At 44.9% G+C, this 15,344-nt stretch overlaps 1 protein-coding gene across 3 annotated transcripts in view; it reads left to right on the forward strand.

Moving 5' to 3' along the window:
- Positions 1 to 15,344, forward strand: part of LOC116049192 (receptor-interacting serine/threonine-protein kinase 3-like) — a 286,056-nt gene that overhangs the window by 260,433 nt on the left and 10,279 nt on the right. Inside the window, exons 1-6 of one of the 3 annotated variants that reach the window (XM_031298620.2) lie at positions 5,630 to 5,794; positions 10,637 to 10,800; positions 10,881 to 11,049; positions 11,298 to 11,453; positions 13,391 to 13,539; positions 13,800 to 13,849. The exons of 1 other annotated variant lie outside the window; for it this stretch is intronic. In XM_031298620.2, the coding sequence (XP_031154480.2) occupies positions 10,643 to 10,800; positions 10,881 to 11,049; positions 11,298 to 11,453; positions 13,391 to 13,539; positions 13,800 to 13,849 (682 nt within the window). In that variant the 5' untranslated portion in view covers positions 5,630 to 5,794; positions 10,637 to 10,642. Of the gene's footprint in view, positions 1 to 5,629; positions 5,795 to 10,636; positions 10,801 to 10,880; positions 11,050 to 11,297; positions 11,454 to 13,390; positions 13,540 to 13,799; positions 13,850 to 15,344 lie in introns of those variants that run through there. One more of the 3 variants, XM_036000577.1, reaches the window with a different exon arrangement.

Consider the following 15,344-nt stretch of genomic DNA (forward strand, 5'->3'; position numbering starts at 1 on the left):
CCTCGTGCAGTCTAACATTGTAAAAGCCTGAAATGAGATCCATTGTGGAAAAGAACATATTGCCACCAAGTGCAGCAAGGACGTCTGTCTGATGAGGCAGCGGATGTGCATCTTTCACTGTTCTTGCATTCAACCATCTGAAGTCGTTGCAGATGCGGAGATCACCGTTTGGCTTGACAACGAGGATGAGGGGGGATGAATACTCGCTCTGAGACTTAAGAATTATCCCCAATTCTTCCATCTCATTTAGAGCAGTCTGAAGCTTGTCATAGTGGCATGGTGGGACCCGCCTATATGGTAGTCTGAAGGGCTTGTCATCCAGCAGGCGTATCCTATGGACAAAATCCACTGCCTCACCACAGTCCATTCTGCGTCTCGAGAAGACAGATTCATACTGCTCAATGATCTGCAACAGATCCAAATCTTGCAGGCCCAAATCCCTTAAGATGAGTGATATCTCCATCTCAGTGATCAGTCTGGCCTGGCACGACTAGGACTGGAACGATCACTCTATATAGCCATAAACTGATGGTGAGGTCATACATGGCAGAAGGTGTGACAAGGTGACCGTCACAACCAACAATTACATATTTTTCAGCTGGGGTAGACTGGTTAAGTTTCATGTCAGCTACCTCACTCAAAGTGCATGCCATAGATCCACTGTCCACTAATACTCTGAAAACATCTCCATTACCAGTTGTCACGTCTCTGTAGAAAAGGCTGTCAGTCTTTGAGAGTCTATGCAGATCTTGCACAATCAATGTTTTTTCAGGGGCCACCACGTTGCTGTAGATATTATACAATGTTTCAAGATCATCTATTTCTGTCAAATTCAAGGTGGGATGCTCACTCTTAGGATCTGCGCTGTCCTCCCCTACACGCAGATCATTCAGTTTCCCTGCTGACCAAAGGGGAGGCGTCCTCCTTCCGGGTAGTTGCGTCGGGACAGTGACATCTCACCTGCACTGCTACTACTATTACTACTAGCTACGCCCTGCACTGCTACTACTATTTCTACTAGCTACACCCTGCACTGCTACTACTATTACTACTAGCTACGCCCTGCACTGCTACTACTATTACTACTAGCTACACCCTGCACTGCGACTACTATTACTACTAGCTACTCCCTGCACTGCTACTATTATTATTACTAGCTACGCCCTGCACTGCTACTACTATTACTACTAGCCACGCCCTGCTACTACTATTATTACTAGCTATGCCCTGCACTGCTACTACTATTTCTACTAGCTACGCCCTGCACTGCTACTACTATTTCTACTAGCTACGCCCTGCACTGCTACTACTATTACTACTAAGTACAAGCTGCACTGCTACTACTATTACTACTAGCTACTCCCTGCACTGCTACTACTATTACTACTAGCTACTCCCTGCACTGCTACTACTATTACTACTAGCTATGCCCTGCTCTGCTACTACTATTACTACTAGCTACAAGCTGCACTGCTACTACTATTACTACTAGCTACAAGCTGCACTCCATCCATCCATCCATCTTCTTCCGCTTATCCGGTAACGGGTCGCGGGGGTAGCAGCTCCAGCAGGGGACCCCAAACTTCCCTTTCCCGAGCCACATTAACCAGCTCCGACTGGGGGATCCCGAGGCGTTCCCAGGCCAGGTTGGAGATATAATCCCTCCACCTAGTCCTGGGTCTTCCCCGAGGCCTCCTCCCAGCTGGACGTGCCTGGAACACCTCCCTAGGGAGGCGCCCAGGGGGCATCCTTACCAGATGCCCGAACCACCTCAACTGGCTCCTTTCGACGCGAAGGAGCAGCGGCTCTACTCCGAGCTCCTCACGGATGACTGAGCTTCTCACCCTATCTCTAAGGGAGACGCCAGCCACCCTCCTGAGGAAACCCATTTCGGCCGCTTGTACCCTGGATCTCGTTCTTTCGGTCATGACCCAGCCTTCATGACCATAGGTGAGGGTAGGAACGAAAACTGACCGGTAGATTGAGAGCTTTGCCTTCTGGCTCAGCTCTCTTTTCGTCACAACGGTGCGATAAATTGAGTGTAATACCGCACCCGCTGCGCCGATTCTCCGACCAATCTCCCGCTCCATTGTCCCCTCACTCGCGAACAATACCCCAAGGTACTTGAACTCCTTCACTTGGGGTAAAGACTCATTCCCTACCTGGAGAAGGCACTCCATTGGTTTCCTGCTGAGAACCATGGCCTCAGATTTAGAGGTGCTGATCCTCATCCCAGCCGCTTCACACTCGGCTGCGAACCGATCCAGTGAGTGCTGAAGGTCACAGGCCGACGATGCCATCAGGACCACATCATCCGCAAAAAGCAGCGATGAGATCCCCAGCTCACCAAACTGCAACCCCTCTCCACCCCGACTACGCCTCGATATCCTGTCCATAAATACTACAAACAGGATTGGTGACAAAGCGCAGCCCTGGCGGAGGCCAACTCTCACCTGAAACGAGTCCGACTTACTGCCGAGAACCCGGACACAGCTCTCGCTTTGGTCGTACAGAGATTGGATGGCCCTGAGAAGGGACCCCCCTCACCCCATACTCCCGCAGCACCTCCCACAGTATCTCCCGGGGGACCCGGTCATATGCCTTCTCCAGATCCACAAAGCACATGTAGACCGGTTGGGCATACTCCCAGGCTCCCTCCAGGATCCTTGCGAGAGTAAAGATCTGGTCCGTTGTTCCACGACCAGGACGGAATCCGCATTGTTCCTCTTCAACCTGAGGTTCGACTATCGACCGAACCCTCCTTTCCAGCACCTTGGAGTAGACTTTACCGGGGAGGCTGAGAAGTGTGATACCCCTGTAATTGGCACACACCCTCTGGTCCCCCTTTTTGAAAAGGGGAACCACCACCCCGGTCTGCCACTCCTTAGGCACCGTCCCCGACTTCCACGCAATGTTGAAGAGGCGTGTCAACCAAGACAACCCCTCCACACCCAGAGCTTTAAGCATTTCTGGACGGATCTCATCAATCCCTGGGGCTTTGCCACTGTGGAGTTGTTTAACTACCTCAGCAACTTCCACCAAGGAAATTGACGACAATCCCCCATCATCCTCCAGCTCTGCCTCTACCATAGAGGGCGTATTAGTCGGATTTAGGAGTTCCTCAAAGTGCTCCTTCCACCGCCCTATTACCTCCTCAGTTGAGGTCAACAGCGTCCCATCCTTACTGTACACAGCTTGGATGGTTCCCCGCTTCCCCCTCCTGAGGTGGCGAACAGTTTTCCAGAAGCACCTTGGTGCCGACCGAAAGTCCTTCTCCATGTCTTCTCCGAACCTCTCCCACACCCGCTGCTTTGCCTCTTTCACGGCAGAGGCTGCAGCCCTTCGGGCCCTTCGGTACCTTGCAACTGCCTCCGGAGTCCTCTGGGATAACATATCCCGGAAAGACTCCTTCTTCAGTCGGACGGCTTCCCTGACCACCGGTGTCCACCACGGTGTTTGTGGGTTACCGCCCCTTGAGGCACCTAAGACCCTAAGACCACAGCTCCCCGCCGCAGCTTCAGCAATGGAAACTTTGAACATTGTCCACTCGGGTTCAATGCCCCCAGCCTCCACAGGGATGCACGAAAAGCTCCGCCGGAGGTGTGAGTTGAAAGTCTGTCGGACAGGGGCCTCCTCCAGACGTTCCCAATTTACCCGCACTACCCGTTTGGGCTTACCAGGTCTGTCCAGAGTCTTCCCACACCCTCTGACCCAACTCACCACCAGATGGTGATCAGTTGACAGCTCTGCCCCTCTCTTCACCCGAGTGTCCAAAACATACGGCCTCAGATCAGATGAAACGATTATAAAATCGATCATTGACCTTTGGCCTAGGGTGCTCTGGTACCAAGTACAGTTATGAGCATCCCTATGTTCGAACATGGTGTTCGTTATAGACAATCCATGACTAGCACAGAAGTCCAACAACAAACAACCACTCTGGTTTAGATCAGGGAGGCCGTTCCTCCCAATCACGCCTCTCCATGTGTCTCCATCATTTCCCACGTGCGCATTGAAGTCCCCCAGCAGAACTATGGAGTCCCCCACTGGAGCCCCATACAGGACTCCATTCAAGGTCTCCAAGAAGGCCGAATACTCTGAGCTCTTGTTTGGTGCATACGCACAAACAACAGTCAGAGTTTTCCCCCCCACAACCCGCAGGCGTAGGGAGGCGACCCTCTCGTCCACCGGGGTAAACTCCAACGTAGCGGCGCTCAGCCGGGGGCTTGTGAGTATCCCCACACCCGCCCGGCGCCTCACACCCTGGGCAACTCCGGAGAAGAAAAGAGTCCAACCCCTATCCAGGAGTATGGTTCCAGAACCGAGACTGTGCGTAGAGGTAAGCCCCACCAGATCCAACTGGTAGCGCTCCACCTCCCGCACAAGTTCCGGCTCCTTCCCCCACAGAGAGGTGACGTTCCACGTCCCCAGAGCCAGCGTCTGCTGCCCGGGTCTGGTCCGTCGAGGCCCCTGACCTTCACTGCCACCCATGTGGCAGCGCACCCGACCCCAGCGGTTCCTCCCACAGGTGGTGGGCCCATGGGTTGGAGAGAGAGGTGCCACGTAGCTTTTTCGGGCTGTGCCCGGCCGGGCTCCGTGGAGCTGCACTGCACTGCTACTACTATTACTACTAGCTACGCGCTGCACTGCTACTACTATTACTACTAGCTACTCCCTGCACTGCTACTACTATTACTACTAGCTACGCCCTGCACTACTACTACTATTACTACTAGCTACTCCCTGCACTGCTACTACTATTACTACTAGCTACGCCCTGCACTGCTACTACTATTACTACTAGCTACTCCCTGCACTGCTACTACTATTACTACTGACCGATGACCGGTCTGGCCCTAAAAAGGCCAGACTTAATCTAACTCCAATTCTATGGTCACTACACTCTGAATAGTGTTCGTTTACTGGTAGATCAGAGAAATAAGACTCAGGATTCGTCCAGTTAAAGTTAATAATGAGCTTTTAGTGAAGAATGATATTGCAATCTACAATTACGTGTACACGGATCAGATACAACAAAGGACTATCTTTCACCTAATCATCAGACAAAGATTCCCCATGCATCTGGTACCCTAAGTCAAAAAACTGTCTTATTTATTCATTTCCATCCCATCCTCTGGTGGTGCTGTCATCAATTGGATACAGTCCTTATCTTCTGGCTCCAGCCGGCTCCTAACGATTTGTAACACACTGTATGAAAACATGACCTTGACTTCTCCCATTCTCAGCTCAACAGAGACAAGTCGCTATTGTTGGATTTGAACACCTGTGTTTTAATCTCCTGCAAACTTAAGGAGTTTTATGAGAGCCAGGTCATTTCCATACTTTGTCACAAATCCTGCGCTTGCAAGACGTTGCTGACATTGTTGCCTCGTCCCCGATCAGAGAAGACCTTTCTCACACTCCCTTTATAATGTCTAACCACTGTAAAACTAGATGGCCTCTCATAACCCAGAGAAGTGGAGGCAACAAGGTCAGCTTCATGAACTCTAAAACCTCTTCTTGACACTTATACAAAATATATTCTAACACTAGAGGAAGAAGGAAATAAAAACATTTCTGATTATCTGACATCTTCCACCTGACAGGTTTTGACTGTTTGTTTTTTTTAGACTTGGACTGAAGTTATAAGGGTGTGCCATTGTCCTCGGATCAGACCCACACAGACACCCGGACAGAAGAGGAAGAGAAGAGAAGAGCAGCTTTGTCTCTGCCAGTGTTTCTTCAACACACAAAGGTGGAAAGAGTCTGTAAGTTGACCTGAAGAGTTCAGCAGGTGAGAATCCTAGCAGAGGAATCTGTAAATGTCTGATAATCAGGATCACTTTGATCACATTGTGCTGTGTCTCTGTTTAACTGGACAGTAGAAAGGTTTATTCATGTTGATAAGCTGATTCAAAATATCTATTAGAAATATTCTGTAGAATTTCTCTCTGAGTTAAATGACAGTGATCTGAAAAAGGTTTGCATGTATTACTGGCAGAGGCTCTCATGTACATCAACACTGTTTAGATTTTAATCTGAGCTCACGTCCTCAGTGAAAAATGTAGAGAATGTTAAAACTGGTCAGACAGTGTGGCTTAAACTGACTGAGGTATGTTCAACACAACCATCTTAAAACTCTGACACACCTTTGGTTTCACTGAATCCTACAGACAAAGGACCACAATGTTCATATCTGTAACTAAAAAAAACAAACTCATTTTGATATTTTTTGTTTGCAGTTTTTCAATTTGGGGACATAAAACGGTCATGGCTATTCCTCAGAAAAAAATGACATGCAAACTCCTGCAAGTTAGAGTACACTAACCAAACTCTTTGGTGATGACAGACTCTAAACAATCTGTATGAACTAGGGCTATTACATATTAGGAAAATCTCTAATTATTTTGACTGATATTGCGATTGCGATATGATTCACGATATTGGAGGGAATGATCATTTTTGTATCATTAGTCTCATTTTAATTGAAAAATATATTTTTTAAAAATGATTGAAGTGTGATTTTTTTTTTTTGTGAGGATCTGTATCAAACAAAGATTTTTTTCTTTAGTCTGTAGGATACGATTTGTAGACAAGGACGTCTTTGCAGCATAACGATACTTTATTTTAGAATGGTTTGACACATATTTTCCCTTTAACAAATATTGTGAACCTCTGCGATAGTTCATATTGCGATTTCGATAAAGTTATGATTAATTGTGCAGCCCTAGTATGAACCAACTTAAATAACTCATTGGAAAGAAACCTGTGGTGGAGAGGAGGTCACTGAGCAACCTGTTATCTATCATGGATAACCCCGTCCGACTATTTCTAGTATATTTTGTGTATTTTTGGTTTGTGTATGAGTGAGTATGTGTGTTGTGTATGTCCTTGGTAACTTGATACTTGCAAGCATTTCTGGGACATGGATGCACACAGATGGAAAGAGAAAGGAGACAGGAGAGAGGAGCTCAGTGTGTCAAAGGAAGGAAGTCCCCCGGCAGTCTAAAACTATAACAGCATAACTAGGAGAGACAGGTCGGGCTAGAACTCTCCCCAATTGGATTGGGCTGTACTGGCCTGCCTCCCTCCACTTTGATTATATCATTGGTTATATGGTAGATTAATCTGACGACTATGAAGAGAAGCAGAGAAAAGAAGGGGTGCTGTGTCTGAAGCTATACACCCTCCCCTGCCGGTCTAGGCGTTCACTGCAACTCCTTACTCCCTAACTATAAGCTTTATCAAAGAGGAGAGTTTTAAGTTTACTTTTAAATGTGGTGACGGTGTCTGCCTCCCGAACACAGACCGGGAGCTGGTTCCACAGGAGAGGAGCCTGGTAGCTGAAGGCTCTGGCTCCCATTCTACTTTTAGAGACTCTAAGAACCACAAGTAACTCTGCATTCTGGGAGCGTAGTGCTCTAGTGGGACGATAAGGTACTATGAGCTCTTCAAGATATGAAGGTGCTTGACCATTTAGAGCTTTGTAGGTCAGGAGAAGGATTTTAAATTCTATCCTGGATTTTACATGAAGCCAATGCAGAGAAGCTGATACAGGAGAAATATGATCTCTTTTCTTAGTTCTTGTCAGAACACGTGCTGCAGCATTCTGGACCAGCTGGAGAGTCTTAAGGGACTTATTTGGGCAACCTGATAGTAAGGAATTACAGTAGTCCAGCCTGGAAGTAAACAATGCATGGACTAGTTTTTCAGCATCGTTTTGAGACAGGATGTTCCTAATTTTAGCAATGTTACGAAGATGAAAAAAGGCTGTTCTAGAGGTTTGTTTTAAGTGGGTGTTGAAGGATAGATACTGATAAAAAATAACTCCTAGATTTCTGACAGTAGTGCTGGAGGCCAGGGCAATACCATCCAGAGTAGCTATATCTTTGGATAATGAGGTTCGTAGGTGTTTCGGGCCCAGCACAATAACTTAAGTTTTGTTTGAGTTTAACATCAGAAAATTGTAGGTCATCCAGGATTTTATATCTTTAATGCAAGCTTGAAGTTTAGCTAACTGACTAGTTTCATCTGGCTTGATTGACAGATATAATTGGGTGTCATCCACATAACAGTGAAAGTTAATTGAGTGTTTCCTAATAATATTGCCTAGAGGAAGCATATATAAGGTGAATAGAATTGGTCCAAGCACTGAGCCTTGTGGAACGCCATGGCTAACTTTAGCGTACCTAGAGGATGTATCGTTAACATTAACAAATTGAGATCGATTAGAGAAATAGGACTTAAACCAGTTTAGTGCGATTCCTTTAATGCCAACTAAATGTTCCAGTCTCTGTAAAAGGATGGTTTGGTCAATAGTATCGAATGCAGCACTAAGTAGTAGTACGGAGACGAGTAGGGCTGCCACCTCTTAGTCGATTAGTTGACTAATTGGTTGTTTTGGTCTTAGTCGACTAAGATTTTTTTAGTTGATGAGTCATTTTTTATGCTTATTCATGTTTAATTACTCATTTCCAAGAAACTCATGAGCACATTTCTGGTAAGCACAAGATTTAAAGTGGTGTTTTTGCAGGATTAATTGTGGAGAAACTCAGTTTTACAGATGGTTCATTAACTACATTTATATTGTGCTTTTCTAGTCTTAATCACCTCTCAAAGAGCACAGCTCTGTCGATTACATCAACTAATCGATTAATCGACAAAATCATATAAGTGTTAGTCGACTAAGAATTTCTTTAGTCGAGGACAGCCCTAGAGACGAGTCCTTCGTCTGAAGCAGTTAGAAGGTCGTTAGTAATTTTCACCAGTGCCGTCTCTGTGCTATGATGCTTTCTAAATCCTGACTGAAAGTCCTCCAATAAACAATTGCTATGTAGACAATCATATAAGTGATTAGCGACTACCTTCTCAAGGATCTTGGAGAGAAAGGGAAGGTTAGATATAGGTCTATAGTTGGCTAAGACCTCAGGATCAGATTTTTCAGTTTTTTCAGAAGAGGTTTTATCACAGCTACTTTAAATGACTATCTATCTATCTATCTCATCCATCCATCCATCTATCTATATCAAAATACTGAGTGAAGGTTAGAAAGAATGAAGTCCGATGACGTCATTCACGCGCATATTAAGTACCCATGTGGATTTCCTGATCCAGCAGAGAGGATGGTTTGTTTACGCCAGCAGCAGTTCACAAGATTTTGTCCAAATTTAAAAACTTGTGGCAACTATAACAGTTAAAACAGTTAGACTATACACCGAGAGCTTTCGTTACAGCCTGTTTGTGAAAAAAAAACGCTATTTACCAGAGATGGGGACTCGAGTCTGAGACTCGCACACACAGTCTGAGACTCGCACAAACAGTAACTTCGGACATGACTTGCGACTTGACCCAAAAGACTTCAGACTTATCAGAAACGTATGACGAGCTGCATGTCCCCTGCCCTGCCCATTGCCATAATGTGCAACGGAACGCATGCGCTATGCCTATGTGCACGCACTCACATATCAAAAAATGCATTGACGATGGCGACACCAAGTCCTCCTGGAGTTGTGCCTTTTGTCATTAGTTTAGCTTTCAATAACTTGGTAAACAGTGACAGTAAGCGAATAGCGACAGGCAAGGTGTGTGGCACCAAGATAGATGATGCCAAATGAACAACGTCAAACTTCATCAGGCATCTCAAAACGCACCCAGATAGGTCAGTCACTTGCAATGTGAAAGAGACGTAATATTTAGCATATATCGGCACAGGCAACAAGCTAACCATCTCAAAGTGACGGGCTAATGCTGGGAACAGGCTAATTGTATCCTTATAGTTGTATCCATATGATGTGACAGATTTAGGTTAATATTTCACCAGGTCCGAGGGCTAGAGGGATGTGTTAAGTAGCAGAAGATTAGACTATATGATGTCCGATACCAAAATGTTGAAAAATACATGCAGTAGACCCCATAAAGTTATCCTACAACTGATTTTGATACTGTACTGTATGGATGGTAGCTACAGGACATGCTTTGAATTCATAACATTTAACAATACAGTGTTAGGGACAGATCAGATGGCCAGAGACTGGAGACTTGACTTGGACTTGCCCCTCAAAGACTTGAGACTTGACTTGGACGCAAGCTCAAAGACTTGAGACTCGACTTGGACTTCCAAAAAATGACTTGTGAACATCTCTGCTATTTACAGAGTAGCACTGTGGTTGTTAAAACAGCGCTGTCTAGAAACTGCATCATGCAGACAGAGCAGATTGAAATATGGCTTTCTTCATGTTTATACCCGTTAAGGTGATGAGAGACATTGGGCTAACACCGCTTCTCCAAATATCAGTGGTGAAGTTTACGGGCAACAGGCTGCTGATGTGCTTTTTTACAAAGCATCTTTGGAAACAGGGTTTCTGTGATGTGGTGACGGCTGGGAATCTCTCGGCTCCAGTATACTGAGAAGACAAGAAGATGTGGAAACCCAGTATTATTAACGACTGACAATGGCTGGTCGTCAAGTGCAATCATGTATTGGGCAAGAGCCTAGTTATTTTTTTACAGTAAAAAATCTCCAAACGGCTTGCATTGCTCCTCTTCCGATATATACCCGATACTGGCATCGGTATTGGTGCATCCCTAGTCTGAACTGGACTCAGGGTTTGATTATACCAATAATTTGTTCCTCCAGTGAACTATGGCACAGTTTGGTGAAGACTCCAGCCAGTTTGTTGAAGACTCCAGCCTGAGGGACTGGAAGGTGATTGGCTCTGGGAGTTTTGGACAAATCTACAAAGCCAGGCATCATCAGTGGGGCGTTGACGTGGCCATTAAACTGCTTCTTCAGGGCGAGGGGTAAGTGCTTACAAAGGGTTTCCTGTTTATAACTACATAAAGATGTGTGAATTACTCATAATGCAAACAAACATGCACAGGAATGAGGAGTCTTTGATGCATGAGATCAAGATGATGCGTCAAGCCACCAGCCAGCATGTTATGGCTGTCCGAGGGGTCTTCAAGGGTCGAACCCCGTCCTCTGGCAGGTCAACACAACTTGGTGTGGTAATGGAGGTCATGGAGAGAGGATCATTGGCCTCCCTACAGGTAACCAGGAGTGGAACAACTACTCATATCTTTTACTTAGAGTAGCAATAAGCAAAGAATAAATAAATAATATATAATACATTTGTTATCTGAGTTATACCGTTTTATGTTCAAATAGTCATTATTAAAGAAAAGAAGAACATTAATATAACATCATATTCCAAACCTTTGAATGGTAGTGTAGACTATATGTGTAGCTCACTATCTCCCCTATTTGTGGATCTGTAACTCTGGAAACAATCTTATAGGAAGCATTGAGGGGAACTCCACCCTGGCCCCTGGTCTTCAGACTGGCTCACCAAGTGGCTCTGGGTATAAACTTCCTCCACAGTCTGCCCCGTCCCGTGCTCCACCAGGACCTGAAGCCCAAAAATGTGCTGCTGGATGACGCTCTCAATGCCAAAGTGAGTCCCAGGCTTTGAGGGGAGGCCAGGCCTCATGTTTACTTTATACTATTACAATAGTTTGCACCATCTCTGGAGAAACAACACAGGACTTTCACCTAGAAGACCGGGGTTCATGTCCTGTTCTTGTCCCGCGCGTCACTTAAACGTACATTTTTACATACATTTAACGCCAAATTGGTCCCGACTCAGAGGGTCAAAAAGTGATGCCAAGAGTCCTGACGCTGAAGCAGATTATTTGCGTTAGTAACAACCGCCAAATGAACCTACCAATAGAGCCCTGCACGGGCCAAAAACTCCAGCCCTAACCCGGCCCTGGCCCGCGGTGTTCAAGCCCTACCCGACCCCAGCCCGACAACGCCTGCAATTTTTTCAGCCCGAACCCGTCTCGACCCGAGACCAACAACAATCACCGAGCCCGGCCCGAATGGGCTTAGCCTGTCGTGCCCCGTTGGGCCCCGACGGGTTTGCAGGGCTCTACCGACCAAGTGTTTTTGATTTGAATTTGAATTTGAATTGATGCGCTGGGAGTGAGAATCTTGTGTGCCCAACCTGGCTCCATGGGCGCAGATCCAGTGAGTGCTGAAGGTCACAGACCAATGATGCCATCAGGACCACATTATCTGCAAAAAACAGCGATGAAATCTCCAGCTCACGAACTGCAACCCCTCCCCACCACGACTACATCTCGATATCCTGTCCATGAATATCACAAACAGGATTGGTGAAAAGGCGCAACCCTGATGGAGGCCAACCCTCACCTGGAACGAGTCAACTTACTACTGACCCCCCCCCAGACACAGCTCTCGCTTTGGATATATATGGATTGGATAGCCCCCACCCTATACTCATGCAGCACCTCCCACAGTATTTCCCGGGGGACCTCGTCATACGTCTTCTCCAAATCCACAAAGCACATGTATGGGCATGTAATGGGCATACTCCCAGGCCCCCTCCTGGATCCTTGCAAGAGTGAAGAGCTGGTCCATTGTTCCAGCACCAGGACGGAATCTGCGAAATCTTGTTTCTCTTCAATCTGAGAATCCTAAGAAATTGAGACCAAAGCTCCCCGTCGCAGCTTCAGCAATGGAAGCTTTGAACATTGCCCACTTGGGTTCAATGTCCCCAACCTTCACAGGGAAGCCAGAAGGGTCCGCCGGAGGTGTGAGTTAAAGATCTCTCAAACAGGGGCCTCCTCCAGATGTTCCCAGTTCACCCGCACTACCCGTTTGTCAAGGTCTTTGTCTAACCCTAACAGTCTCATGACGGCCAATGTAAAAACCAACCCACAGAGAGAGTTTTGTGGAGCTAATAGTCTTAATTTCTCTTTCTAGCAACTCATTTGGCAATGGCTTGAATGTAACGGACAATCAATAATATCAAAAAGTTACGCATTAAAGCTTTAATGACAGTTTAATGTAATGTTAACACAAAACTAAATAGTTTCTTAAAGTTTGATAATGAGGCCTGCTATGCCAATTTTTTTTTTTATTTTCTTTTTAGTTTACCTTTATTTAACCAGGAAGAGACTCATTGAGATTAAAAATCTCTTTTTCAAGAGTGTCCTGGCCAAGACAGGCAGCAGTACAACCACACATACAGTACATACAAACACAAAATACACAAAACACTAAAAACATAACAACTGAAGGCAAATTCCTCAAACCAGAATCCTAAACACATCAGACAAACATCTGCAGCCAGATGTGGAATTTATGACAGGTTATGTTGTTTTTAATGTCAAGTTGTCATAACACAAACTTTTCAAACAATGCTAAGTTAGCATTAAAAGTGTCATAATTTGTGAACATTCATAAAGTCTCTTTCATGTTCATGACTGGTTTAATGTCAGTCTTCTGCATACCCCTTCAAATAAAGTGTTACCAAATAAAGAACCTCTTCTAACTCCTTCCTCTCTTTGCTAATTCTCTCTGCAGCTTACAGATTTTGGCCTTGCCCGGATTTCCTGCAGCGTCACACATGTTCCCAAGGACGGTGAACCACTAGGAGGGACGATCTATTACATGCCACCAGAGGCGTTAAAAAGCACATCGTACAAACCTACCAGAGCCTTTGATATCTACAGGTACAAGAGCATCGAACCAGCACTTAAATAAAAGTGTTTTATTTATCATATAATAAATAATAACTGGAGACGGGATCACTCCAGCTGCCATGCTAACACATGTTCAGTCTTGAGAGGAAGTCAAAATATCAGTTGCATATTCCTTTAACAGGAGAGAGAATTGTTTACTAATATAGGATTAGGATACTAATCAACCAGCAATCAACCAGGGTGTGATTGTTATGATATAATCCTGACATGAAACTCTCTTTGTCTTTCAGTTATGGGATACTCCTTTGGTCCATTGTCACAGGGAAACAACCATATGAATGTAAGTGACTGTTGTGGCTATAGCAGTCCCTCCAGCAGGAGCTTTTGTAAAAAATTGCGAAAAGGTTGCGATGTCTTTTGTATTTTGTTGCAATGAAGTTGAGACTGAAAATTGCAACAAAAAGTTGTGATTTTTTTTTTTGTATACTTCTTTAAAAATAAAAAGGAAACTTATTTTGGGGAGAATAAAACTACTCTGGGCAGAGTTTTCCTAGTAACCAACAAGGCTCCGGATGCTGCAAATGTTGGTATAAAATGAAAAAGGAGGGAAAGGTGGATTTAAGACAAAAAAATAATAATTTATTGAATGTATCAAATTTGAACATATGTGTCAGTGGCTTGTTGATCTTTACATTGTTAGTTAATTTCCTATCCTGTGACACACATTCATACGGTTTGATAAAGCACTTATTGGACTTTAACTTATCATTGCACTTACAATAACATGTGTAGCTGTCCTCAATTTAGATCATTGTGTAAGTCTCATCTCCGGTTTTTCCAGCATCCACCGTGTGTGTGTGTGTGTGTGTGTGTGTGTGTATAAACAACAGCAGCTTTCAGGGACTTTAGAGTGAAAAAACGTAACAGCGTACATTGATGTTAAAATGTTTACAGGTTGGCAGGACGGTCTGAAATGTTTCCACGGTCTTTCGCTGTACGTTTAGTTGGTAAATGTAAGATGTTCGAGTCACACACGTCTCGTCTTCACATCAGAAACAAAGAAATGAATTTGGCGGCATACGTGTGTTACGTCAACCCGTTCTCACTCCCGCTTGGTCATTGGCTCTCAGCGTCACATACTGACGCAACGTCTGGCACGTGGGACTGCTGTGATTGGTTGAAGTCACGGGAAACAGGTTATTGGTCAAATTTGCGGTAAAGTTGCGGTGGTCAAAATTGCGAGTCGCACCAAATTCACGGTGATTGGTTGAATTTGCGTGCATTGTTGTGATTGCGAAATCACGAAATCCTGGAGGGACTGATTTAGCCTCTCTCACTATCACTGCTCAACACATCTTCTACCTTTATCTTAGAGTTTTCTCATTTGAGTGTTTTATTTGCAACACGTGGTGCAAGAACAGCAGGACTCTGTAAGTATAGATGGTGCTGCCTGACAGCACACGTCACTGTGGTGCTGCCAGTAATATGTGAAATAAATAATTACAGTGCTTTACTTTTCATATATGTACAAACAGTTCTACAGGACAGCATGTCATTTGCTACTGCTACTCAATACTAGGCATAATCACATTTTCTTTGTTTAACCACAATTAATTGCTGACATAAGCTAAGGTCCTAAGGTCCATGACTGTTGATGGTAATTGTCAATTTTATGTTAATTTAAGAACAAAATACAATATTTTTTATGATTATAAAGAGGCGTGGTTTACTTTATAGACTGTACTTGTGTTATTATATTATCTGGGTCACATGACATTGATGTAACAAAAGATGTATCATGGGATTCATTTGTTCGAAAAGTGATATAAGTAATA

The sequence above is a fragment of the Sander lucioperca genome, chromosome 4 (genome assembly GCF_008315115.2).
Source record: "Sander lucioperca isolate FBNREF2018 chromosome 4, SLUC_FBN_1.2, whole genome shotgun sequence".
NCBI lineage: Eukaryota > Metazoa > Chordata > Actinopteri > Perciformes > Percidae > Sander > Sander lucioperca.